The sequence below is a fragment of the Canis aureus genome, chromosome 4 (genome assembly GCF_053574225.1).
Source record: "Canis aureus isolate CA01 chromosome 4, VMU_Caureus_v.1.0, whole genome shotgun sequence".
Classification (NCBI taxonomy): Eukaryota; Metazoa; Chordata; class Mammalia; order Carnivora; family Canidae; genus Canis; species Canis aureus.
In genome coordinates this window covers 59948597-59975030 of record NC_135614.1, presented here as the reverse complement: position 1 = coordinate 59975030, position 26434 = coordinate 59948597, and the positions used below count along the sequence as shown (strand labels likewise).

The following is a 26434-nucleotide window of genomic DNA, read 5'->3' as shown; positions in this document are numbered from 1 at the left end:
AGGGGTGAGGTCTCATGTCTATGCAAATAATGCGCTGCGATTAACCTGGACCCCAGGATGGGAGAGAGCCCAGAGGAGATAGGATCGGGAGACAGGGAAATGGGGAAGGCAAGTGATGGAGCCTGACAACAGAGCGCCGTGCCGGGCTCCTTGTATGCTGCATCTCATTTTGTCCCTGCACTGGCCTCCTAAGTAGGCCCACTGGGAGCCTGAGGTCCGGTGAGGGGAAGGTACATTTGCCCAAGAGAATGCAGTACAACCCAAGGGGAGACCAGGCCTGGGAGAGCAGTGATGAAGGTGGATTTGGAGCTGCTGCCTGCTGACCAGAGTGACAGTAACAAGGCTAGAGTCAGAGACCTCTAAGCAGTTTCATTTTGGGTTTCCATCTCACTCACCTGGGGAGTTTTATCCTGGGGACAGCTAAAGGCAAAATGGAGAGGTAGTGACCCTGACTTCCCTTGGGCAAATCCCTGCACTCAGGCTTCCCAAAACCCTAGGTGGGGTGTCTGGCAGTGGCACCGTTAACCCTTTCACTGCCAGCTTCTGGAACACTTCTAGAAAAGTGAACAGAATGGAGTGGGGGCTTTTGAAGGAAAATCTCTCCCTCTGGCCTCTTTACATTTCACTCACGTGGAGCCTCACTATTCCAGGAGGACTTCCTCGGGGATTTTGTTCCTTTAAGGCTGATCCCCCACTTACAGCCTGGTTTTCTGAGGAGCTGGTCTCGCCTCCTCAGAGCAGGGCTGCAAGTAGGAGCAGAGCTCAAGCCAGAGCAGTTGGGGGCAAAGTCTGCCCTCCATAGAGCCTGGTTGTTCGTTCTCCTATTGAAGAATGCACATGAGAGCAGGCAGGCCGCTGATTTCTGGAATTGTGTGCTATACACTAAGGCTGTGTGCCAAGAAAAGTATGAGTGTATACACGCCCTCAGTGAGTGAGTGAGGAGCAAGTCTAGATACTTGGGTGAAGTTTCCTGTATGGCCAGTAGTACGTAGATGGACGACAGTATCTGTATTTCTGAGCAGTCTATTTGTGGGTCCAATCATTTTATTTTGCCCCACGTGGTCCACAGTGTGCGTTTCTGTGTGTGTGTTACCAGCAGTGTGCTTCTGATCCTAAATATACATAGTGTGTCCCCGTGGGTATGGCTGGCAGTGATTTGGAATTCTGCGTATGTGACAAACAGTATTTATGGGCTCTGAGTGGACACAAGATGTGTGGGAGAACAGAATTACTGGCTCAGCACAGGCTTGGGATCTCTAGGTTCATTCCTCCCCTTCCCTGCTCACCCATCAGGCCCTCCTGTCCCTGCCCATGGCTATCTCCAGGTCAAGGTCCATGGCCATCCCAATGGAGTAGTCACTAGGCAGTTCTGACTACAGTTGGCAGCACAATAGGCAGATGGTGGTAGCTGGGAGGGAGGGGTGAGTCCATCCCACAGAAGGAAATGCATGTTCCGGAAACTGCTACAACAGCTGGGCTCGGGGGAAGGGCTCATTCTCAGATGGCTCTGGTTTAGGGCTTCTTTAATTCTTACCTGAAAGGTGGGTACCAGAAGCCTCTGGCCTCACATTCGGCTTTTAAAAGCACTTCCTGCCTTTGGGTCCCCAGGTAATGACATCTGGTTTTGTAGAACTGCCTCCCTTTCCAATTCCCCACAGCAGATAGGGCGGCTTGCTTGGTTTCTCACACCCCCCAAGTCTTTCTTCTCTTTTCTCCATGTCTGCTTTTTCTACCCTGGCTCATACCCTCATCCCTCCATTTCTGGGGAACACTGCAAGCTTATGCAATGGTCTCCCAGCCAGTTTCCTTCTCCACGCTGGCCACAGAGATGTCTTTCTAAAGGACATTTCTACTCACACTGCTCTTATCCCTTGCACCTTTGAGGCTGGCCGGGGCCTGGAGGGTAAGGTCCACACTCTAGCCTGGCCTCTGTGACCCTCCCAGTCAGCGTCCTCATACACTGCATGTGGGGTCCAAGGCCCCCAAGGGCACTTCCCATCGCCTCCACTTCCCACCTCCTTGCTTTTGCTCCCACTGGAGCCTCTGCCTGGAACTCCTTCCTCCTTCAATATCCTTTACTATTGAAAGCTTCTTTCCTCATCTTTGAGGTGTCTCCCACAAGCCCCTTTTCCAAGGATCCCATTTCAGTCCTTCTCTGGTTATGTGGCCTTTGCCTGAGGTACCCCTTGCTATGTACCTTGGTTGTATTTTTCTCATTGTCTTCTTTCCCAACTTAGCTCCTGAGGGGTAAGGAACACAGTGTAGGGACTCAGTGGTCATCAGAGGTTGTTGAAAGAGACTCCCCCTCCGAGTCCATCTCCTCTAGGAAATGGGATCCAGCCTATGTATTAATACCAAAGAGTTGGTATTTATGGGATTCTCATTATGTCCCAGATAGTGTGATCAGAGGCATACATGCATCACCCTATTTAATCTTCAGAAAACCTTGTGAATGTGATTCCCATTTTTCAGATGAGGATATCAATGCATAGAGAGGACAAGCGACCTATCCACTTCTAAGTGGTTGGCCAGGCTCCCATTCCAGATGGCCTGCCTGCCTCCATAGATTAACTGCTGAGTAGAAGGCTCAGTTAGGAACTAGAATTTCCTGCCTGTCTAACTCAGCTGTAAAGTGGGGAAATCTGCGTGGGGAAAGCTGGGGTCTGAGAGGCTGGCTAGAAACACCGATTTGCTGCTTTTGGGTTCTGAAATTCGGGTTGGGCAATTTGCCACTTCTCCCTCACGTTCTCAGTGCAATCTGGCTTCCGTTAATCAAGAAGAAGAGGAGGAGGAGGAGGAGGAGGAGATGTCTATAGCAGAGTGGGGTCAGGAGACCCAGGCACTAATGCCGGATCTAGCCTTTAGCAATCCCATGGTTAATTTTCAAACTCATGAAACAGGAGCCTTGGTTTGGATGAGCTCTCAGACCATTTCCAGCTCACCCCATGATGTGTCACCTGTACCTTCGGGCAGTCTGCTTCACCACTTGGTCCCTCGGCCTTGTCATTAGGAGAATAAGGGTGATTGTCCCTGTGCTGCTGTAAAGAAAGTAGTAGCTGTGGAGGATAAGCTACTCCCACAGGATTCCTGGTCTTACTGGTTGCTCTCAACAAAGCCTGGGGCACAGTAAATGTTAGGGGGCTTCCAACAGCCAGCAGTCCTACTGCTACTCTCTCAACAGCTGGAAATGCAGCTGTAGCAGTTCCCACAACCCTCTCCCAGCCAGTCAACCTGGAACATTTCCTTGTGGCCCCAAAGTCCCAGGCTGGAGCATCGGGAGGAGGGTTCACCCTGAAGGGAGAATGCAGGAGTGGAAGTCAGGAGCCAGAGGTGAGGCTGCCGGAGGGAGAAGCCCTGGGCCAGGGCAAGAAGGGAGGCTGGGGGAGAAGGTTGGGGTGGGCAGGACTGCGGGGTGCCATCCCTGTCTGAGGGAGAAGCCCCAGGCTGGGGCAAGAAGCCAGGTTGGGGGAGAAGGTTGAGGTGGGCAGGACTGCGAGGTGCCAGCCCTGTCTGCCTGTGGAAATGCCAAGTGCCCTGGGGCCAGCTGCTTCCTCTGTGACTGTTGTCTGTCAGAGTCATCTGTAAGTGGGAGAGGGAGGTGAGACTTCCCGAGGGCCCCTTCCACACGTAGAACATCACCACCATCCTCCTTTTCTCCCGCTTTGAGACAGTGGTGGTTTGGGTTTCTGCTTTCTCTTTCCTTTTAGTTTTAATTTAGTCCCTGCCACTTCTCTCTGTTGAACTGGGGCCACAGAAGCCATCTCCGGTGTCACTTAGCACCGTGTTCTGGAGAAGGCTGGGTGGCAGGGACACTCACACATCAGCTCTTGAAGATCAGGACCCGACAGTCTAACTCATTACGTCCTTAGCATCAGGCCTGGGGGAGGCATCCGGTCAGTATAAGCTGCCTGAGTACCTGAGCTTCGGAACATCGGCTGCTCCCTCCTCTACCGCAGCTCCAAGGAAAAAGTGTCATCTGTTCTGCAGGCACTTGGGTCCTAAGTGAGATTGTTACAACAGCCTCCCAACTGGCCATGCTCCCTTTACACGTTTTTTTCAAGTGCGTGGCTAGACGTATACCTTCCCCATCCAGAACTTCCAAAGGTGCCCCCTGCGTGGTAAGAGAAAATCCTGACAGCCCCTGTATTTGGATACAAACCCTCATTTCTAATCTCATCTGCCTCGACCCCACACCCTCTGAGAGTCTCCCTCCCACTGAGGCCGATCCCAGACTGCAATCCGCCTTAACTGAAATGTGAAAACTGCACATTGAGGAATTAGAACAGTCTTGTACTAAGTGTACTTGGTGAAGCACTCCGTTTGAACTCTCATTCCTGGTTTCTTGGAATTCTAGAAACCCCAGGGCTCTCTGCTTGTGTGCTCCCCTTGGCCTCAGGGGGCCTCCCCCACATCTATTCTCTGGGATCCTATCACTCTTTCCGTTCCACCCCAGAGCTATTTTTTCCCTTGGCACGTATTTTTAAGGCACTTCCTTGTTTGTCTTTGGATGACTTCTGTCATCAGACAGCTGACTTCTTGACGACAGAGCTCAGAAACCATCTTGGGATCCACTTATTAGCTCCTAAAGGCTGGTGGTGCTGACAGCTGATTGTAGGCAGGGCTGTCCCCTGCTGAGCACTCCAGGTATCACCTCACTTCCTCCTCAAAGGCTAGGAGATGAGTGGAACTGGAGGCTCAGACATGCCACACTCAAGATCATTTAGTGGCAAACGTCTGACTCCACAGCTAGCTCTTAACTGCTTTGTTAATTTATCTTTTGGTAACAGTTACATTAAGTTGGGTAAATCCCCCAAAAAGCTCCCAATGGACCCTCCTGGTATTTGGGCTCACAGCCTGGTGGAGGGAAGAAGTGGAGGACAGAATAAGGTAAACTGTCTTGCTTTCAGCCTCATTATGGCAGAGATGAAGACAGGGCTCCTTAAAGCTGTTGGATCCAACCCCTCACTGTACAAATGTAGAAACTGAGGCCCAGTGAGGGCAGTGGCTGGCCCAAGGTCACACAAGTTTCCCAAACCCCGTGTTCCCTGCACAGCTACTATACTAGACACACTGATTTGCCAAAGTAGGTCAGGCCAGTCAGGATAGGGAGCAGGGCCCTCCAGCCAGCCCACACCCTCATGCCACAGTCGCCCAACAGCTTCAGACCTGAGTCTCAGAGCAGAAACACAGCTCACGGAAGGGAGAAGCTGCAGTGGAGCCTGCTGCTTATCAGTGATCTTCACAAAGTAGAAACTTTCCACGGGCCTCCCCAGATCACGATCACATCTGGTGCCCTTGAAGAGCTCAAAAGAGGAAGTTTGGGTTTGGTTACAATGGATGAAGAACGCACAGAGAAATATCTAGGCAGCAGAGGGAGGAGAGGGGACTTAGGATCTGGAGGGGCCTGGGCCAGTCTGCTCAGGATGAATGTGAGCTCAGACTCTCACTCAGGGTTCCCAGGCCAAGAGTATGAGGCTAGAACTCACTCCTGGGTAGGTGAATGCCTCAGGCTCTAATGAGGACAATCCAGGCTGCGAGTCTAAGTAAAAAACACAGATCCCCATTGGAAATCTGCTTCTGTGTCTGTATGTCTGTTTTTATTTAAAGTGGGAAGTGGAAAGGGAATGATTTGGGGACGCCGCCTACAATGTCAATGTGAAAAGAGAAAGTCGACATCCTTTAGTCCAACTCTCTCATTTTGTAGATAAGAAAGTAGAGACTCAGGGAGGGAAAGACATTGGCAGGACGCTAGAAAGCGCATGCGTGGCAGGTGCAAATTTGAACCCAGGTATCCAGATTCCTGGTTCTGTCTCTCAAACAAAAACCTGAATGGGGGTGGGTGGTGAAACTGTGGGAGGCCTGGCAATTGGCCGGAAGACATTAACCCGCCCCTCCCCTCCCCGAGAACACTCAGTGGGCACCACACCCCACCATTCAAAGCACACACTCCACTCATTTCACAGACAGAGGCTCAGTATGTTTATGATTCGACAAAGCCCGAACCAGGGCAGTGGCTGCAGCAAGGGATGGAAGCCGGGATGAGCTGAGGAGGAGGAAGATGGGGAGTGGAGATGGATGGGATTTGTGGCTACGGTTCTTCAGCTGCTCACACGTGAGCAGGAGTGACCGTGCTGAGCCTTCAGTGGCCCGTGGGAGGGGAGCCTTCCCTAAACCCCAGTTGAAGACAAGAGCCCACCCCTGATCCCCTCCCCCCACCCCGTCCCTCCCTTAGTCTCCGGAGCGATCAGGCTTGGCCATGGCGGCTGGTGCTGCTGACCGCTTCTTGGCAGAGGTGCTGGCCAAAGCTGGTGGCCCTAGTCCTCGCCTCCACAGATGGCCAGCAAGGCCTTCAGGAAGTCTCCAGAGGTGTCACCCTGGGAGGAGCAGAGAGAGAACGGTGAGTGAAAACAATCCCAATGGCCTCAACGCCCCTTCCTCCTAGCTGCTGTTAGCCTCATGTCTCCCAAACACAGAAATATGACTATATCCCTTCTGTGGCTCCCCCACTATCCTCAGGAAAATGGTTTTTTTGTGGTCTGGCTTCACCCCCAGCCCCCGCTTCTGGAAGTGTCTTGGTTCATCTTCCTATTTTAATACCTACCTCTCCTTTATCCTGTACGCTGCCCTCTGTACTCCCCCCAGATCCTGCCTGCCCTTTGATGCCCCCTCCTCTGGGAAGCGTTCTTGCTCTTGGTTCTTGCCTTCCTCCTCCCACATGTGTGAACAAGACCCCTCATTTGAACAAATGCTATGGAGCACTTGCTGAGCCCCAGGCCCTTGCAGGAATTTATGTGAACAGCACTGTCTCTATGACACATCATAATGCCTGGCCGACAGTCGAACTATGGGAGGCCAGACTCTCCCTCCCTTTAGAGAGGTTCCTGTCATTTTTATCATCTATGCTGTTTTTCCTTTCTTTTGTAGTTTTTGGTATTTGATTTCAAAAATGAGTATTATAAACAACATAAGTCCAAGGAAAGATTATACGATAAAAATCTCCCATCCCTGACCCCCTTCTCCCCAAAGGAAGAGAGAGACATGGTCACTAGTTTCTTATCTGGGTTTCCAGCAAGAGTCTGTGCATGTACTAATAAGCATAGGCATTGGATGTCCCTTTTCTACACACATGGACACACAGCATTCACACTCTTCTGGGCCATATTTTTTTGATTTAGGGAACATCCCAAATCAGCAGATAGAGCCTCCTTATACTTCGTCATGGTTGTATTGTATCCTATCTTATGGATGTACCCACACTGTCCTTAACCACTTCTGTACGGAAAGCTTCCAGTCTTTTGCTACTATAAACAAGCTGGCATAAATATTCTCCTCCACATCTGTGGGAAGTAGGATCAGTTCCCATATGCAGAATCACCAAGTTCAAAGTGTATACATTTAAAATTTTGAAAACTGCCAAACTACCCTCCAAAGATGTGCTACGAGCGTACATCCCCACCAAGTCTGTGTGAGGTTGCTGTGAGATCTCCCACAGTCTTGTCAACCAAGCACAGTATCAAACCTTAAGATCTTGGCCAACCTCGAAGACTAAAGAAAACAAACCGGCCCCGTAAGTGAAAGATGTCAGACACAAAAGATCACATATCACGTGATTCTATTTCTATGAAATACTCAGAAAAAGCAAATCTATAGAGATAGAAAGCCACCCGATGGGTGCCTTGGGCAGGGGTGGAAATAAGTAAGCAGATACAAGGGACCTTAGTGGGGGATGGAAATGTTCTAAACTCATTAAGTTTACTAAAAAAATATTGAATGCACCTTAAAGCAAGTGAACTTTATGGTACATAAATAATGCTTTAATAAAGTTGTCTTTTAAAAACAAAAAAATGGGCTATTTTATATAGAAATCCTTCATTATAATAAACCTTTGAGTCAAAAAAATAAATAAACCTTTGAGTCATGTGGAATTTATTTTGGTATATACAATGAAGTATGTCTTTATCAACATCCTGGCTGTTCTCAGAGAGAACTCATTGAGGAAAAGACTGTGGGACTAGAAAGGACTTATAATCCCATGGTCAGGGATCTGACACTCACACCCTCCCCCACCCATCCCTAGCCCTTCCCCCTTACTTCAATGGCTTGGTGGAGAGACTTGTCATATTTCTCAATGAACTCCCGCCGAATGTTGAGCAGGTCAATCTCACTCCGGGAGACCATGATCCTGGTGAGGGTCTTGTCATCTGTGCCAGCACCCTGGTGGAACCAGGTGAGAGGGAGACACAGGGCAGGAGGAGGAATAGGGTCATGTCAGGCAAGAACTCAACTCAGGCCATCTGCTTCTCTTCATTTTCCCTCCTAAACCAGTGTTCTGTCTTCCAAAAATAGTCCTGACTCAGATTCCACTGTGCCTAGGGCTGGCCAGACAGGCAAAAACAACCTGTATGAGTTGAATGGTGTGCTGCCAAAACTCACATCCACCTGGAACCTTGCAATGTGACCTAATTTGGAAATGGGGTCTTTGCACATGTAATGAGTTGAGGGCACGCTGGATGAGGGTGTGCCGCAGATCCAACAACTGGTGTCCTTGTAAGAAGAGGACACATGGGTATATACACAGAGAAGACCATGTGAAGATAAAGGCAGAGCCTGAGGGACGCATCGATAAGCCAGGATTCCTGGCAACCACCAGGAGTTGGGAGAGACACATGGGAGGGTTTTCCCTTCAGAGCCTCCAAAAGGAACCTAACGCCTTCATTTTTGACATCTGGCCTCCTGAACCACGAGAAAATAAAATTTCCATCATCACTCAATCTGTGGTAATTTGTTAAAGCAGCCCTGAGCAACTCACAGGGGGCCCAAGAAGCAGGCACAGGACGTGGAATGCGTAGGAAGCCAGGGCCTACTTCTGCCCCGAGGGATCTCAGGAACACCAGCTTAGGAGTCAAAGCTGGCATATGGTGAGTGCTCAATAAATGGCCGTCATGTTTGGTGACTGCAGGCTGAGAGGCGTCTCAGGCTCACTCCCACCAAATAGCCTGCCCAGCAGGCTGAGACTCTGTTAGCTGGGCAGAGAAGGTGACCAGAGTGGCCTGGGTTTTCAGGAAGCCAGGGCTGGTCCCAGAGTCCAGCACTGGCCACCTCTGTGATCATATGTCACAGGAGACACTGTGCCACCTGCTAGACAGTGAGCTCCGAGGGGGCAGAGACAGAGTCTCTCCCAGAGCAAGGTTCTCCACCTCGGCATTTGGGGCCATCTCCTTCTTTGTGGCAGGGATCCTTCCTATGCATTATAGGATGTCGAGTGGCACCCCCACTCTCATCCCTCCAGATGCCAGCAGCAACACTCCCCAAGTACTGGAGACCACAATGCATCTGAGTATTGCCAAATGTTCCCCAGGGGACAAGATCACCCTCCAGATGAGAACTCCTATCCTAGAACCAGACACAGGGCAGACGCTGATAAACATCAAGTGGGTGGAAACAGTTGCCACCAGTCCTGACCGGGATGGGGGGAGCCTGTGCACATCTAGGTTTGTGGGTGGGCAGAAGCGCTGAAGGGGAAGAGACAAGCAAATTGTTTACCTTCATGGACTTGTAAAGTTTGTCAGCAAAGAAGAGAGGCTTGTTCTTGACACTTTGAACTGGTAGGAAGAGAGAGACACAGGACAGTTGGTCAGGGGTGGGCTGCCCAGACACTGGGCGGGGCGGTGTTCTCCCCCTCCTCTCCCGAGGCCTGGGCCTGGGCCTGCAGGTCACGCCAACCCCTGGGTCATACTCAAGCCTTCATTCCCCGTTCCCGATGCCACCTCCTCTGGCTCATCCCTCGACTTGCCTCTCCCTGGGTGGCAACTCACTTCCTGCTAAGGGGCCTGCAGCTAGCCGAGGTTGGTGGAGGACTCAAAGGGAAGAAGGCTCTCATCAACCCAAGGCATGGCGCCTCAAACTTCTAAGTGCCTCAGAATCACCAGAGAACTTGTTTAGGGGATCCCTGGGTGGCGCAGCGGTTTGGCGCCTGCCTTTGGCCCAGGGCGCGATCCTGGAGACCCGGGATCGAATCCCACGTCGGGCTCCCGCTGCATGGAGCCTGCTTCTCCCTCTGCCTGTGTCTCTGCCTCTCTCTCTCTCTCTGACTATCATAAATTAAAAAAAAAAAAAAAAAAAAAAACCTCGGATTTTAGGCACTGCCCTAACTCAGATCCAAGAAATATTTTAAGCAGTGGTTCTCAAAGCACGGTTCCTGGACAGCTCCGGCAGCAGTGTCTGGGAACCCAGCAGAAATGCAAATTCTCATGACCCACCCTAGATGTGCTAAGACTGCGACCCTGAAGGGGTGACCAGACTGTCCCACTCTGCCTGGGATATTCCTGGTTTTAGTACAAACCAGAATGACTGGTCCCTACTCTGCTGCAGCCTCATTCTGGAGAACTACTGATTTAGAGGAAGACTGTGTCAGAGAATGACTGTCTGCTGGTGTGATTTAAGGCACTGGGCCTAGCCCTGGGTGGGTGTTACCCCAGAGCTTGCACACTCCGGCTGCGCTGGCAGCCTCTGCTCCCCACTCACCCCCCACCCCAGACAATGTCTGCCTGACTACACCAGTCCCAGTCCCTTCTCAAGGCCTAGGGGGCTCTAGCCCTCAACAGCTGCTGGATATCAAGGCTCTGGGGCCCATGCAGGCAGCTCAAGGAGAAGGAGTCAGAAACCAGTACCGGAAAGCCAGAGTGACCCTGGATATAAAAGTATCTCTGTGAGGGGGGCAGGGGGCAAGAGGTTGGAGTTGCATACCCCAAATGCATGGTCACTTGAGATATGGGTCATGCACCAGCTTGGGAACCCATGGGAAAGGTCACATCATACACCAACCCTCCTAACTCCTCATGTACTGTGTGTGTGTGTGTGTTTGTGTGTGTGTGTACACACCCTAGTCCTGCAGAACACTGTGCCCTATTCACCCTGCCACTATCCTACCCAGGGAGAGCTGTTCTATCATCCTGCCCTGCAGCCTGGAACAATGCCTCACACTAATCCTGCCAACCAAGCATTGGCAGGACCCCCCTACGGCGCTTGGGTTTATTCTCTAGTACTAGGAGCTTAGGAAACGGCCAAGGCCACACTTGCCCAGGGACTCTGGCCACATTCCCAGTGCCCCCAGCCCTTTCCCGGGATATCCATCCCCTTCCCTCAGTCCCCATAAGTTACCGATGGCCACAAACACGTCCCTGACATCCCCGGACATCTCCTTCTTGATGGTATGCTCCACGTCATAGTTGGTCATCTTGACAAACTCCTGGAAGACTAGCCCCCAGAGAAGCCCCGCAGGTGGGGGGGTGAGCTTCAGTTCTGAGGGTGGGGAGATATTGCCCCTTCCCTGCCCACCCAGCTCCCCTCCCAAGGCATGCCCCTGAAAAGGAGAAACAGACAGCAGGGATGGCTGTAGCCCAGGCCCAAGTGCACTGGGCAGGATCGTTGTGGGAGGGAATTTCTGACCTCAAGGCTGCCTTGGGCTCAGAGCCAAATCTGTGTCAAGTCAGATGCTGCCCCAGAGCCTCGGATGAGTTCTAGGAACCTGGGCTGGGGTAGCAAAACCTGAGCTTGGATCCTAGTCAAGGCTCTGTCTCGAGCCCACTGAATGACCTTGTGAAAACTCCTCCCCCCTTCTGGGCCTCGCCTTCCTCCTGTGTCAGGTTAGGATGGAGATTAATGTAAATAATCAGGAGGACACAGAAAATTACTATGTGCCAGGCATTATGCTAAGTCCTCTTCATGCATTATATTTTTTTTGTATCTTTACAACAATCACATAAGGTAGGAGTATAATCCCAATTGACATATAAGGCAATTAAGGCACAGATATTCACAAACTTGCCCAAAGTGATATAGCCGATAAATGGGAGATTCAAATTAGGGCAATTCAGCTCCCAAGTCTGTTCTTTCAGCCACTGTGCTAAAGCCCCTTAAGTATTTTATAGGGCACTTCCTGAGCACCTAATGTCAGGGCCACCATATACAGGTTCACCCTGTGCAGGGTTCAAAGACTTGTCTGTGGTCCTTGTGCCATCAGCACCCCTCATTGCTTTGTTCCTGGCAGACATTATCAAAGGGCCGTGACACTGAACCTCTGAATCCTCAGCACATCATTGGAAGGAGCCACCACCAATCTGCTGGAGTGGCCTTGGAGGTGACAGCCACCTGTCATCCTGTATCCCAGGCATCCCACCTGCTTCTCTAAGGAGGTGAGGGGAGTTGGCCTGAGGGTGAATGTTAGAAGTAGAACCAGGACCAAACTCCCCACCAGCCACAATATTCCATTGCTGGGGTGAGGAATGGCTGGGTGGACACCTGGCTCCTCTTGTCATAGAAAGCTAAGAGGCTCCCATCAGATTGGGGCATCTTCCTGCTGCATTGGGAAGGGGAGGGACTGAGACCTCACCTCTCCGGAGGTGTGGATAGCTACGCGTGCACAGGATCGTCATGAAACGCATCTCCAGGGAAGTTTTGTCTCCACTGGGTGTGTCTGCTATTTCCTGCAGATCCCAGATGGGAAGGATTTGGGAGGGAAGATACCAGAAAGCCTTGGTTATTATTCACCTTCACGTCTTCGCCTAGGCCGAGGGCGGTTAGAAGCTGGGCCAACCCACCTCAGGAGGCTGACATTGGCCCCTTCATTCCTCAGCTTCCACATCCCCTCCTCCAATTCCCAGGAACCCTCTGGACTGACACAGAGGGGCTGAGCAGGAGGCACTTCCACTCTGACCTCAGGACCTCGAGACTGGGGCCCCAGGGAGGGCAAATGGCAGTGGGCAAGGGGACTCGGTAGTCTTCCTTCCTTAAGCCCCTTCTGAAAGCCTCTCTGAGGAAGTGTTCCTGCCCACGTGCAAGCAAATAGCCTAGCCAGTGTTTCCCCAAGTGCGGTCAGCGAGCAAACAGTGTAACACACCACATACACGTGTTTCCACAATGATCTTCCAGCCAGCTACTAGTTCCATTTATATCAACATTAAATTTCCCTTGAAAAGAATTCATTTTGGATTAAAAGGGGTTCGTTTAAAGAAAAATACTCACAGCTGGTGGTATGTAGCACAAATCATATGGGAGGTAAGTGGCTGAAATTTGGGAAACACTTGCCTGGCCCATTTTTTACCCAGTGGGGCTCTTAAGAGGCCCTGAAAGGGAGAGAGAGAACCTATGGGCAAGCCCCCCAACCACTGCCTGACTGGCCACTCAGCCCGCCCAGAGCCACAGCCATTCAGCCCTCACTCGGAGAAGCCATGAAAATCCCCATGAAGAACAGGACACTCACCAAGATCTCAGCAGCCACCTGAGAGTGGGGAGGAGAGAGAGGAGGGAAGAGAGGGAAGGCTTGAGTCAGAGGAGGCAGAGAAGATCGGGAGAGGGTGGCTCTGGGGCCCTGGGTGCAAGGGCAGGGACCTAGCTGGGGGTTGCGGGGGGTGGGGGTGGGCAGTGGGCAAGGAGGAGGGAAACACCTTTCCCTTATCTTTAAGTTGGAGCTCCAAATGAGGATAGGACTGGGAATTAACTTTAAAGTGTTTGCCTGAGGGGGGTGAGGAGGACACAGAACAGGGCACTGTACCTGTCACTCCCGGCCACCCAGGGCGACTCCGGCCCTTAGCCTTCCTGTCTCCAAAGAGCCGCCCAGAAGTTGGAGCAAGAGAAGCGCTGAATCCCCTACACCCTTTACCATAAGGAGTCTGAGACTCATTATTTTACCCCCTCATGTTACAGGTGGGAGAGACAGGGAAGCTGAGGCTGCGAGGGAGGGGGGCCTACAGCCAAAATCAGGTGGGAAAAGCCAGCTGTCTAGTCATTCTACAAGGGTGACTTGATCACTGCATTATGCTGAGTCATTCGGACACTATTCAGTTAGACAAGGAGCAGTGCCCTGGAGTGTCAGGGAGCAAAACACAGCCAGCCTTGTGTGCCCCAGACTGGGTTTTGCCTTTGCCTGTTCCCCTGAAACCCCATGGACTACTTGATTCTATTGGGCAGATCCAAACCATCCTCTTTACAAACTTCACAATAGCCTGGGCTTTAGAAACTTCTTTTCGTTATATAAATTGGCAATGTCTTTCGACATTTTAAATGCATGTGACATTTGATCAAGTAATTACATTGCTAACAATGTACCTTTACTGATATATTAGCCAAAGCCTTTGAAGATACAATACTAGGGTGTTTACTGCAGCATTCTTTGTAATAGAGAAAAAATGGAAACTACTAGTAGATGATTTGTTAAACAGACTATGGTTATCCAATAATGGAAATCCACACAGCTATTAGAAAGAATGAGACTGGTCTACAGTGCTGATAAGGAGAGTCTCCCTTTAAATTAAGCAAAAAAGTGAAGTATAGCATAGTGTTTCTAACAGTGTTCCTTTTATCTAGATAAGAAAAGGTAAAATAACACTCACTCATACTTATTTGCAGGGAAGTCATGCTAGAGGTCTGGTCAATGTCATGGACAGAGGTTACCTTTGAGGAGAAGGGCTGGGAAAGCTTTTGCATTTTATTTTTCTTAAAGTTTTCAATTTACATTTTCTCAACACACAAATATGTTCTTTTTATGTTTTATTTTAATGTCAAATAGGAGTTATCAGGGCCACTGGGATCATGGGATATTTCTGGTTTTTATTCATCCCTGTTTATATTAAAAACCTAGTTGAAACTTGAACATATCACGGTAAGTGAAATAAGCCAGTTACAAATGGGTAAATATTATATGATTGCAACTACACATGGTGCCTAGCATAGTCAGACTCAGAGATAGAAGGTAGAATGGTGGTTGCCAGGGGCTGGGGGAGGAGGATGGGCAGTTACGGTTTGATGAGTACACAGTTTCAGTTTTACAAGATGAAAAGAGTTCTGGAGATGGATGGTGGTGATCATTGCACAATGTGGATGTGCTTGACGTCATTAAACTATACACACTTAAAAATGGTTGAGATGGCACATTTTACTATGTGTCAGGCTCTGTTATGTGTCATGTGCATTTTACCACAATTTTTAAAAAGTGAGGCTAAAAAATACCTGGTATGTATGCGTGTGTGTGTATATATATAATATATGATTTTTTTTTTTTAAAGAAAGGGAGATATTTTAAAAATCAAACAAAACGGGCACCTGGGTGGCTGAGTCAGTTAAGCATCTGACTCTTGATTTTAGCTCAGGTCATAATCTCAGGGTCATGAGATCAGGCCCTATATCAGGCTCCAAGTTGGGTGTGGAGCCTGCTTAAGATTCTCTCCTATCACATCACACCAGTCAGAATGGCTTAAATGAACAAGTCAGGAAACAAGAGATATTGGCAAGGATGCAGAGGATGGGGAGCCCTTTTATACTGTTGGTGGAAATGCAAGCTGGTGCAGACACTCTGGAAAACAGTATGGAGGTTCCTCAAAAGTTGAAAATAGAGCTATCCTACGACCCAGCAATTGCACCACTAGGTATTTCCCCTACAGACACAAATGTAGTGATCTGAAGGGGCACCTGCATCCCAATGTCTATAGCAGCAATGTCCACAACAGCCAAACTATGGAAAGAGCCCAGATGTCGATTGACAGATGGATGGATAAAGAAGATGTGGTGTGTGTATACACAGACACACACACACACACACACACACAGTGGAATACTACTCAGCCATCAGAAAATGAAATATTGCCATTTGCAACAATATGGATGGAACTAGAGGGTATTATGCTAAGCGAAATAAGCCAATCAGAGAAAGACAATTACCATATGATCTCATTTATGTGGAATTTGAGAAACAAAACAGAGGATCATGGGGGAATGGAGGGCAAAGTAAAACAAGACAAAAATCAGAGAGAGAGAGACAAACCATGAGATTCTTAATCATAGGAAACAAACGGTTGCTGGAGGGGAGAGGGATGGGGGATGGGGTAACTGGGTGATAGACATTAAGGAGGGTACGTGATGTAATGAGCACTGGGTATTATGTAAGACTAATGAATCACTGACCTCTAGCTCTGAAACCAGTAATACATTATATGTTAATTGAATTTAAATACAATTTTTAAAAATGCAAAAAAACCCACCCCTTCTCTCCCTCTGCCCCTCCCCCTTTCTCTAACTCTTTTTCTCCTCCTCAACAAAAATCAAATCAAAAAGAATCTAACACGTCTTCTTCATTTATTTGGGTCAGAGAACCCCAGACATATTTTTTTCAAAACATCTTTAAGACAAAAATATGTGTTATATGAAAAATACAGTGGGCTACTGAAACAATTTTCCAAATATTTAACACAGAGGCTTTTCCTATTAGGCTAGCTACTTCATGCAAAAATTAAACTGGGAAGTTCCTCCAAAAGTTAAACATAGAGTAAACATATGACCTGGCAATTCCACTCCTATCTACCTGAGAGACACAAAGATATACGTACATACAAAAACAAGTACATGCATGTTTATAGCAAACAGCATTATTCTTGAGAAGTAACCCGAATGTCAAGTAGCTGATGAACGGATTACAAAAAGGTGATACAGCCACGCAATGAGGTAGCAGAAAGAATGAAGTACGACATAGGCTAAATACGAATGTTGAAAATACTAAGTGAAAGAAAATTCTCACAAAGGGCCATGTACTGTATGACACCATTTATGTGAAATGACCAGAATGGGTAAACTTATAGAGCAGAAAGTAGATTAGTGGTTAGGCAGGGCTGGAAGGCTGAGAAGAAATAAGGAACACATATAGGGTTTCCTTGGGTTCTTCCTAAAATTGATTGTGGTGATGGTTGTGCAAGTCTGTGATGATGCTAAAAGCCACTGAAGTAGTACACTTTCAATAACATGGTATATGGATTATATTTCAACAAAACTGCAAAACTTTTATATTAAAAAATAATAGCCTGGGGATTGAATCATCCGAAACTGGCCACAGGTCTTCACTTCACTCTGGATTAAATTGCCTATGTTGTTTGTTGCTCAAACTGGATCATGGAGGGAGGAAAGGAAGCTTTCAGCAATCGCTGTGGGATGAAGGTGAACACCACACACTCATAAGCACTGTGGTAGCAGACCTGGACTTCTCAGGGGTGTGCTAGACATGCAGAATTGAGTGGGGGAAGGAGGAAACGTGACACAAACAGTGCCAAGTACTCCTACACATTATTTTCCCAGGAGGAAGCCGGCTTTGCAGATCTAACACCTTCTGTTTTTGTGTATGTTTTCCTCTGGTGTTCCCATTTCACCTCTAGAAACCTATTTAAGAAAAACACTCCCACATATGATGGAAGAGTTGGTGCCCAGGAAGGGGGCTGTTGAAATAAAGCTTGGTAGTAGCTTCTTAAATGGAATAGTACATAGCCATTAAGTGATGTTGGTTTTGGGGAACCTGGGTGGCTCAGTGGTTGAGCATCTGCTTTCAGCTCAGGTTGTGATGCCGGGGTCCTGGGATCGAGTCCCACATCAGGCTCACTGCAGGGAGCCTACTTCTCCCTCTGCCTATGTCTCTGCCCCTCTCTGTGTATCTCTCATGAATAAATAAATAAAATCTTTTTTAAAAAAAGTGATGTGGGGGATCCCTGGGTGGCGCAGCGCTGCCTTTGGCCCAGGGCGCGATCCTGGAGACCCGGGATCGAATCCCACGTCGGGCTACCGGTGCATGGAGCCTGCTTCTCCCTCTGCCTATGTCTCTGCCTCTCTCTCTCTCTCTCTCTCTCTCTCTGTGACTATCATAAAAAAAAATTTTTTTTTAAAGTGATGTGTTTTTAAAGATAATTTGAATGGTATTCATGGAATACTCATTTCTAACTGTTCTAAAGCAGGAATCCACTTTTAGATATACATATAAAAAGACAACTAAGTGATTATATGCCAAAATATTAACAATGTTACTAGTAGGTTATGGATTGACTTATTTACTGAGGCTTGTCTCTATTTTCTAGAGTTTCTACAAAAGAGTATGTATTACTTTAGAAACCGAACATTCTAGCTCTAAGAAAATGAGTCCACACTAAGACTAATCAGGGCCCAGCATCTGTGAATCTGGACAGGCAACTGAGTTGGGCAGGGCTCCCCTGTTCCCCGCCCCCAGGTTCTCTCTCACCCCTTCGGGCCTGCAGGGTGTTTGCCAGTGCAGCCTACCGCTGCCCCCTGCTGGCCAGAACTGGAAGCACAGCCCCATAGGTAGGCCCTGGGGAAGCAGCATCGCCTAGAGGATGAATTTCAGGGTGGATGGTGGATTTGGGGTGAGCTCTAAGGGGGTAGCCAGGCTCAAAGACCAACAAGGGCTTAATGAGTCAGTCTGTAGTAGTACTTAGTACATACGTGTTGAATAAGTGAATGAAATGTGACCTTAACTGGCCACCCTAGGGGCTGGGTTCCCAGGCTAGCCCTCATAAACACACCGACAAGCAGCTGGAAAACCACATTTAAGTGCAGCCTTGGAGTCAGGCGGGCCTGGGTTCAAATTACACCACAGCCACTCAGAAAGCATACACTTGGCTAGGATCTTCATTTTCCTCCAGGAATAAGGGGGGCATAATAAAGTATAAAATAGTCTTAGCATCATGCTCAGTGCTTAGTATGCATTTTTATAGTTTTGCCACTGTCAAGGTCATAGCCAAGAATTCTTCTAGCCCAGGGGCTGCTCTAACACTCCACTCCTTTCTATCAATGGAGCGGACACAGAGTGGCTACTTCCACTCCCAATCCAACAGGGCTCTTTCCAAACCCACCAATTGTCAAGGAAGGGAGCCAGATCCCCGGTCTCTGGTGTCTGTGCCCAATGCCTGGACCTGGGCCAGGCCAGAGGGTGCTGGGAGCAAGGTGCAGGTCAGTGGGGGGAGTGCACATGGCCTTAGGAAGGGCTGCCCAATTATTAGGACCCTTAGGGATGATGGATTTGGGGCCATCCAGCCTCCATGAGAAACCGTCTCCAGATCGAGCTCCCCCGCATGGCAGAAGCAGAGCAGCCAAGAGACCCAAGAGAACCCTTGACTCCCTAATTCATTTAATAAATATTTATTGAGTTCTGACCATGTGGCCACTTTGGACACATCAGTGAGCAAAACAAAGATCCCAGCCCTTGATGAACTCATTGTCTAGGTTCTTCCAGGACACTTCCTTCAACCTTAGTCCCATTTCACAGATAAGAAACAGACCTTTAGCACTCAGACCCCCTTCCCAGAAAGCTCCCAGACTTGCCTTCACTGGGTCAAGTCTACCTGGGCCACTGACTTGCTTTGTAACTTTCAGAAGTTACTCCCCCTCTCTGGGCTTCCATTTTCCCACTGTAACAGGAGTTTGACCCGGGTGGTCTGTAAGTCCCTTCTGAAGGTCTGAGAGCTCTCAGCCTACTCTCTTCACACAACAAATGCCAGTAAGACCAGCACTATACTCATTAGAATTGTTTCTAAAGTTGAGAAAATACTCAAAGTCTTGCTTCTAAGGGTAGAGAGGTGCAAGGAGTCCATGGGTCTACAGATACACCGATTAAATCAGCCACATCCCTGCCAGGAGCTGTCCCCACTCCCAGAGTGCCAGGGCCTGGCACAGACAGGCATTAGCTAGAGCTACCCAGGGTGGGGGGGGTGTTCTCACCTGGGCATCTTCTCGGGCCTGGTTCCGGTCTTCTCCTCCCTCCTCTCGGTTCCCCTGCAGCAGGATAGGTGAGAAAGCTCAGTCCTCAAACATCCACCCTCTTGGTCCCTCAAGCAGCCATAGGACCTTGGCTCAGCCGCTCTGCCTCTCTGAACCCTCTTTCTCAGCTAGAACATGGGGACACTAATCCTGCCTTAGTAGGAGAGGCTGATGTGAACATTAAATTTGAAGGCACTTAGCCCAAGGGAACTCAGACACAGTAAGCTCAGGGCCTAGTGTCTGGGCTGCAGGAATACAAGCGATGGTGAAGAAAACTTGTAACTTGCAGGTAACATGCAGGTCGCCCACATGGTTTTGTCCTGCTAGCCAGGGGCCCAAAAAGCCAGGCTGAGGGCCATCAGGAAGGGCTGCCTGGAGAAGGTAGCACCAGGCCAGCTTTGAAAAGTGAACATCGAGAGACGGCTTCACACAAGCCAGTCATGGCCTTAGCAGTGGGACTGAGAAGGCAAGTGGGGAGGACACCATTTCTTCATCACAAGTGGGCTCTGACCTCCTTACCCCCCTCCCAACTCCTCCAGGGGCCAGGCAGGCCTGGGGCCATGAACTCACTCACCGTGGCCAGAGAGATCAGGATCCTCCTGAAGTGGCCGGATGTGTCTGAGCTCAGAGCATCCTCTAGGGACTTGTGATAGTCTGAAACAGAGAAACCGGGTGTGGGCAGTTGATGGGTAAGGATGGGGGTTGCTTCTTCTGGAAGCTTAAGTCTTGAGCCAGAGCATGTTGGCAGGGGTGATAGGGATGAAGGAGTTTGTAGTTGGTTCTTGGGAGCATCCAGTCGTGCCACTGTGGCTGGATGCCTCCAGCTCATCACCTCCCTCCCCATCCCAGCTGAGGGCTTCGGGAATCTTGCCTCTCCTGCATCACAGCCACCCTGTCTTCCTTCTCCTACCTTCTGTCCTTTAAGACAGGCACTGGACCCACAAGCTCTGGCCATACCATTCCTCTGCTCAAAATTGCTACCATCCTAAGAGCTTCTTACAAGGTTTAAACATTTTTGACTGGTACTTAAGATTCTTCAAAATAATAGTCTGACCAAGCACAGACTTCTGAATGAGGGCACAGAGTGACTGCACAGGCCACCTACCCAGGAGCTATCCTCCTGCTCCACAGAGGTCTAGACACTCCCTCCAATCACTCCCTGCCTCCAGGCATTCGTCCAGCTGGGACTCTCTGCCTAGGGTTCCCTTTCCTCAGACACAGGGCCGGGCACGACCAGGGGCTTAGCAAAGCCTCATGCCTGAGAGACGGGAGATGGGCAGAGCCATGGGGTAAGGGGACTCTCCTCCCACCACTTCTCAGCAGTACTGGGCCTGAGGCTTCCCACCCTTACCTTCCTTGTAGGCCTCACAGATGGCCCGGATTTCTGCATTGGTCCGAGTAGCGAGGATTTCAATGAGAGCCTTTTCATCCGTGCCAGCTCCCTGGAATGTCAAGACAGGAAGCTTGAACCACAGCCCTGACCCCCATGCAGAGGCCTGAGGTGCCCTGGCCAAGAAGACCCCTGTTCCAAGAAACCACCCAGGAGGCAAACACTCAGACCACCAAGGCTTCCTGGATTTTCTCCTTATCTCCAGACCAGAGACAGAATAGTTAGGGGGGGGGGTACATGCCAGCCTGTCAGGATTTCCAGAACCTCCCATGAGAATTGCTTTGGATCAAAAAGAAAAAAGAAAAGAATACGTGGCATAGAGAGGTATGTGTATATAAAAAGGCATACACACATGTGTCTGAATATAAACATTTATGTGTAAGTATATAAAAAGAATGGAGGTCATGCATTGCAGTGTAACAGTGGTCTCTGGGTGGGTAAAAGTTCATAGGCGATTTCTCATTTCTTCTTTTTTGCTCTGTGTAGATTTTCTCAGATATTATTTTGTCAGAAGAGAAGAGGTTTTGTGCACTAAGGGAAAAACATGCTGTCTTCGTTGATACTCGGATTTGAGGAGTGATATGGGGACAGGTACATTAGGTCCTCTGGTCTGAGACAGCTTGGGGAAAGCACTATTCCAAGGTCCTCACTTGGAGCAGCAAGAGGAGGGGAGGGAGGTGAACAAAATGGACTCATTGACAGATTCAAATATGCACGAAACACCTGCAATATGCCAGTCCCTGCAGAAGCCACTGCAGCCACAACTCTAAAAAAAAAAAAAAAAGTAAGGCATATGCACTGCCCTTGGATTTACTGCCTGTGGGGTGGCCAGTCCATTGGCTTCCAGACCTGAAGGAAACTGAGGCTGGCTGAGCTTTTAATAGGCTCTTTACTAAAAGCAGGCAAGTGGGGGAGACAGCCTGACCCCCAGAGCATTCTAAGACAAGATCTAGCCCCACCCTTCTCCTACCTCACAGGTGGTATGGCGCCTTCCTGGGTTTCCCGTTGGTGAAGTACAAGAATGGGAAAGGTTAGGTCAGGTTGGCTCCCTGGTCCCTTCAACTTCTAAACTCTGTGCTCTCAAACCATTTGCTTTTTTTGTCTTGGCATTTTAAGAGGACAATAACCTCAATTTGCTTTGCCCAGAGAAGGTCTGTTCTTTTGTTAATCCTCTAGGGACCCGAAGCCCTCAAAGCCCTCATGGTTTCCTATGGTTGTCGAGTCGGGCTCCAGAGTCAGATGGAGTTGGTCTGAATCCCAGCTGTTATCTCCTAGTGCTGTGACTCTGATCAAGTGACTTAGCCTCTGAGCCTGACTTTCCTCATCTGTAAAATGGGGACAAGATAACAGCCTTGCCTTGAGGGTTGATGAGACACGTAGCTAATACACGTAGCCCAGGATGGGTTACCATATGCTCCTAACACAGGAGAGGAGCCCCTGGTACAACTGGTGCCCTGAGAGGCAAAGCAGCTCCTGTGACAGCTGGGCCAGGACATCACATCCTTTCTTACTAACCAATTGCAAGGTCAGGTCTTCAGAGTTAATGGTGCCCTTCATTCCCATGACCTTGCTTGACCCACTCCAATGTTTGAAGGGCCAGGATGACTGCTCTCCATTCACAGCTGAAGGCATGGAAGCTTAGAAAGTGTAAGTGGTCCAACATTACATATTGTATTAGTAGCAGGGCCGGACTAGAATAGACTCCAACTGCTAAGGTTTTCCTTCCAGCTCCATCCTGCTTCCTCTAGCTGCTCCTTCAGATCCCTCTGACATCACTGATTACTGGGCGTGTGACCTCACTTGAATCAACCAGAGTAGAAGCCAAGACTTTGGTTTAACTCCTAGGAGGAAGGAACAGAGGTGCTAGCTGGTAGGACATACACAAGTCAGCCTACTACCACAAGGAGAAAGACTCTCTGAGAGTGAAGCCACCACAGAAGAGGAAGAACCAAGGTAAGGGAGAGACAAGAGTCCATAGAACATTATTTGAGTCCCTGGCTCAGCCATGTCTAAAACCAGATGGAGTGCTATACCTTTCAGTTATGGGAACCAACCTTTGCCGTTCATGCTAGTTTGAATCGGGTGTGGGAAGGGCTCTGCGAGGGAGCTACAGCAAACCCACACCTGGGCTTGTAGGGAGCACCTATGCCTCTCCAGCACCCGCAGCCTGAATCCCATCCCTTTGATGCCCATGTCATACCTCCATGGCCTTCTTTAATTGCTTGGCATCGTAATGGGCCGGTGGCATCATGAGCCCTAGAATCAGTCTTGCCAGGTCTCCGGAGATCTCAGACTTCAGATCAGCCATCAAGTCCTACAAAGGCAGGGCTGAGGTCATGCCACTATCAGCACGTGCTCATGTGTGACCCAGGACAAGGAGGAGGTACTGAATGTGGAAACAGGGGCACCATGTGAACGCAGGGCATAGGGAGAGCCTGTGTCTGTCTTTGCTGATGTTTACTATTTAGAGGACATCGAAGAGGGCAGGGGGAAAAAAAAAAACCCAAGCAGCAGGAAGACCCACCATCCTTGCAGGCAAGGAGACTGACAGGAAAGGGGGCAGTGCCCGAGGACATCATTCCCACCCTGGGGGAAGTTCGCCAGCTTGCCGCTAAGGCACAAGAATCACTGACACGGCCTTAGGGTGTTGAAGCCTCTGGAATTTCGAGATCCAGAAAATGCTGCATGAAAACAACTCATGTCCCTCATCTCAGCCTCATCAAGCTGAGCCATTTCCACAAGGGTTGATCACAAGGAACCAGGGGATGGAGAGAATGCGTTGCAGGCAGCCCCAAACCAGGGCAGGGGACACTCCAAGGACACGTGACCACAGGGCACCAGGGCCATGAAGACTGGGCACCCAGCTGTGCAGAGCCGGCTGTGACAGGCCAACCCTGGGGGCGGGGTGGGTGTGGGGCCCCAGCCGAGGCCTCACCCTGCCGAAGTGTGACTTGAAGGTCTGGCGGATCTGCTGGCGCTGGGCGTTGCTGCGGTGTGTGATGATGTCGATGATGGTGTCCTCGTCGGTCCCTGAGTCAGCAAAGCCCCATGCATCAGAGGAAGGCCCATGGCCCAGCCTCCCCACATCCCCCCCACGGGCTGTGCCAGTCTTTGTCACGTAGAGGCTGGCTAGCACTCCCAAGCCCCTACAGGAGCCCTGCCTCTGGCCCAAGCTGCCCACTTTACTGGCGTTCCTCCCTGCACCTCCTTCTGTCGGCTCACTAGCTGAACGGAGACCCCCACAAGAGCCGAGAGCCCTGTGCTGAGTAGTCAGGGCTTCTGAGTTCCAGCCCTGGTTCTGGCCATGAATGTACAAGTCCTGGCCCTTTCTGAGACTCAATTTCCACATCTATGCCATGAAGAGGCCAGATAGTTACTAAGGGATCCTTCGACCTGACAATCTAAATCCCACAGGGCCCTCTGTGTGCTTTCTCGTCAACTCCCTGGGAGCTGGAGCCTAAGTCCTTGTAACCACTATAGAAGGAGATGTCAACTCTGGAAGACATCAGGACACCACCTCCAGCCTCTCAGGTTAATGCCTTCGACCTCAGACCCAGCACCCACCTTTCAAAAGGACTCTTACAGCAGCACCTGGGTGGCTAAGCGGCTGAGTGTCTGCCTTTGGCTCAGGTCATGATCCCAGGGTACTGGGATTGAGTCCTGCAGAGCAGGAAGCCTGTTTCTCTCTCTACCTCTCTCTCTCTTTCTCTCTCATCAATAAATGAATTTTTAAAAATCTTAAAAAAACAAAAACAAAAGGACGCTTACACTTGTCATCTAGTAGTAATAGATATGCTCGGTAGATATTATCTTTCCCAAGAGACAAACGAAGATGAGGCCCAAAAGGGGAGGACTTTAAGCTAAGGCCCCAGGGAGGTGAGGTTAGATGGGCAGGGGTGGGGTGGGGCGGAGAGGAGGGGTGGAGAGGAGGGGAAGCGTAATGGAAGCCACACCTGTATCCTCTGTCCCTGCTGACCTTTCTGAGAACAGGGCACCCACCCATAGAGTACTTCTTCCCACTAGCTCCAAATGGAGGTCTCAAAGGGGTAACCAGCAGGGGGTACCCTCCATCCCAGAACTGGGTCTGTATCTCTTAACTTTACACCTGGGGAAATGGACCCTTGGAGGCATTAAAGGATTTGCCCAAAGTCACACAGTGAATCTAAGGCAAAGCCAGGGCAAGAACCCTTATGACCTTAAGCCTTATGACCTAATACCTTCTTCTACACCAGGACACTGTTCCTGAGAGGCTGGGGACACCTTTGGTCTCTAGGAAGGGCTTTGTGCCTAGTTCCTTACAAACCCCCTAACCCCCCTCCTACCTAGACTCAGGGAGCGAAGACTCTCCTCGGGAGGGTAGAGACTCACATAAAATCCTCCTCGTTCTGTGGATCCTAGTTTGAGGCCTCAGCTCTTACTCCTGCCTGGCCCACTGCCAAACATGCCCCACCTGCTGCCCCAGAGGCCAACCCAGCCCTTTCATGTGCCCTTACCAAGTCCCTTCATGGCCTTGCGCAGCGCTTTGGCATCTGCATCAGGGTTGAAGTTATCCACTGGACGCACAGTTCCCTTCAGCTGCAAGAGGCAGAAAGAGACTCAGCAGGTGTCTGGAGGCCCCCCTGGGGGCCAGGCCAAGAGAGGCGCATGCAAGAGAGGGGAAGTTTTCCCCACGAGCTCCAAACCAAGCAGCTTGAGGGGAAAGAGGCAGGGGTGAAGGCACAGCAGACAGACCCCCTACCCTGGAGCTGAGAGAGAGAGAGGACGAGAGACAGACCCAGGCTAGGAGCAGGGCAAGTGCTGTTCAAGCCAGCTTCCTGCCCCAGGAGTCAGCTCCATCCTAGCTGCACTGGGGCCTCCCCCGTCCCTCAGAATCCTGCCCTGTCCCCAAGGCTCTCCTGCCTCTTCCAGAGCCCCCTGCCCAAGCCTGAAAAGGCAACCAGAATTCTGAAATACCAGAACAGGATCTCCCAAACTTCAATCACTCCTAAGTGAGGTTTTCAGTATTTCCCTATTTGCATACACCCTGCACTGTTTCTTAATATTTTTACTTAATTCAACTTTATGTCCCAAGTGCCTACAATGAAGTAAGCACTCAAAAAATATTCACAAAATAAATTAATGAATGAAGATAATTTTTAAATCACTTCATATAGAGAAAACTGGTATTATGTGCCATAAAGAGATGATAGCCCATGCAAACAAATGCAATAAAGAAAAAAAAAAAACCACGGTGCCAAATACCACCAAATTTAATGAGATGCTGCTGCTTGTCAAATGCTCTGAACTTGAAGCTAGCTCTCTCAGTTCTGTTTGTGAAAAAGGAAAGCCAGTGAGTGTGGCACCAAACCAAGACTCTCTCTTTGACGGAATGAGCAAGGTGGATGAAATAAAAAAGGAGTAGCTCTCTCGCTATGTGAGTTTGGTGTTCTTTAATGCCATGGAGGCTCCTCTCACCCAAACGAA

At 49.7% G+C, this 26434-nt stretch overlaps 1 protein-coding gene across 3 annotated transcripts in view; it reads right to left on the bottom strand.

The window, feature by feature from the left end:
* Positions 1–5955: 5955 nt before the first annotated feature.
* ANXA6 (annexin A6) overlaps positions 5956–26434 on the bottom strand; it is a 48592-nt gene continuing 28113 nt past the window's right edge. For 2 of the 3 annotated variants that reach the window (XM_077895833.1, XM_077895834.1), the window contains exons 15-26: positions 25465–25546; positions 23907–24001; positions 23172–23285; positions 20933–21023; positions 20156–20235; positions 19543–19596; positions 13262–13279; positions 12392–12485; positions 11161–11256; positions 9544–9602; positions 8092–8214; positions 5956–6374 (exon numbers count right to left, since the gene is read on the bottom strand). In XM_077895833.1, the coding sequence (XP_077751959.1) occupies positions 6315–6374; positions 8092–8214; positions 9544–9602; positions 11161–11256; positions 12392–12485; positions 13262–13279; positions 19543–19596; positions 20156–20235; positions 20933–21023; positions 23172–23285; positions 23907–24001; positions 25465–25546 (966 nt within the window). In that variant the 3' untranslated portion in view covers positions 5956–6314. The remainder of the gene's footprint in view (positions 6375–8091; positions 8215–9543; positions 9603–11160; positions 11257–12391; positions 12486–13261; positions 13280–19542; positions 19597–20155; positions 20236–20932; positions 21024–23171; positions 23286–23906; positions 24002–25464; positions 25547–26434) is intronic. The other variant, XM_077895835.1, reaches the window with a different exon arrangement.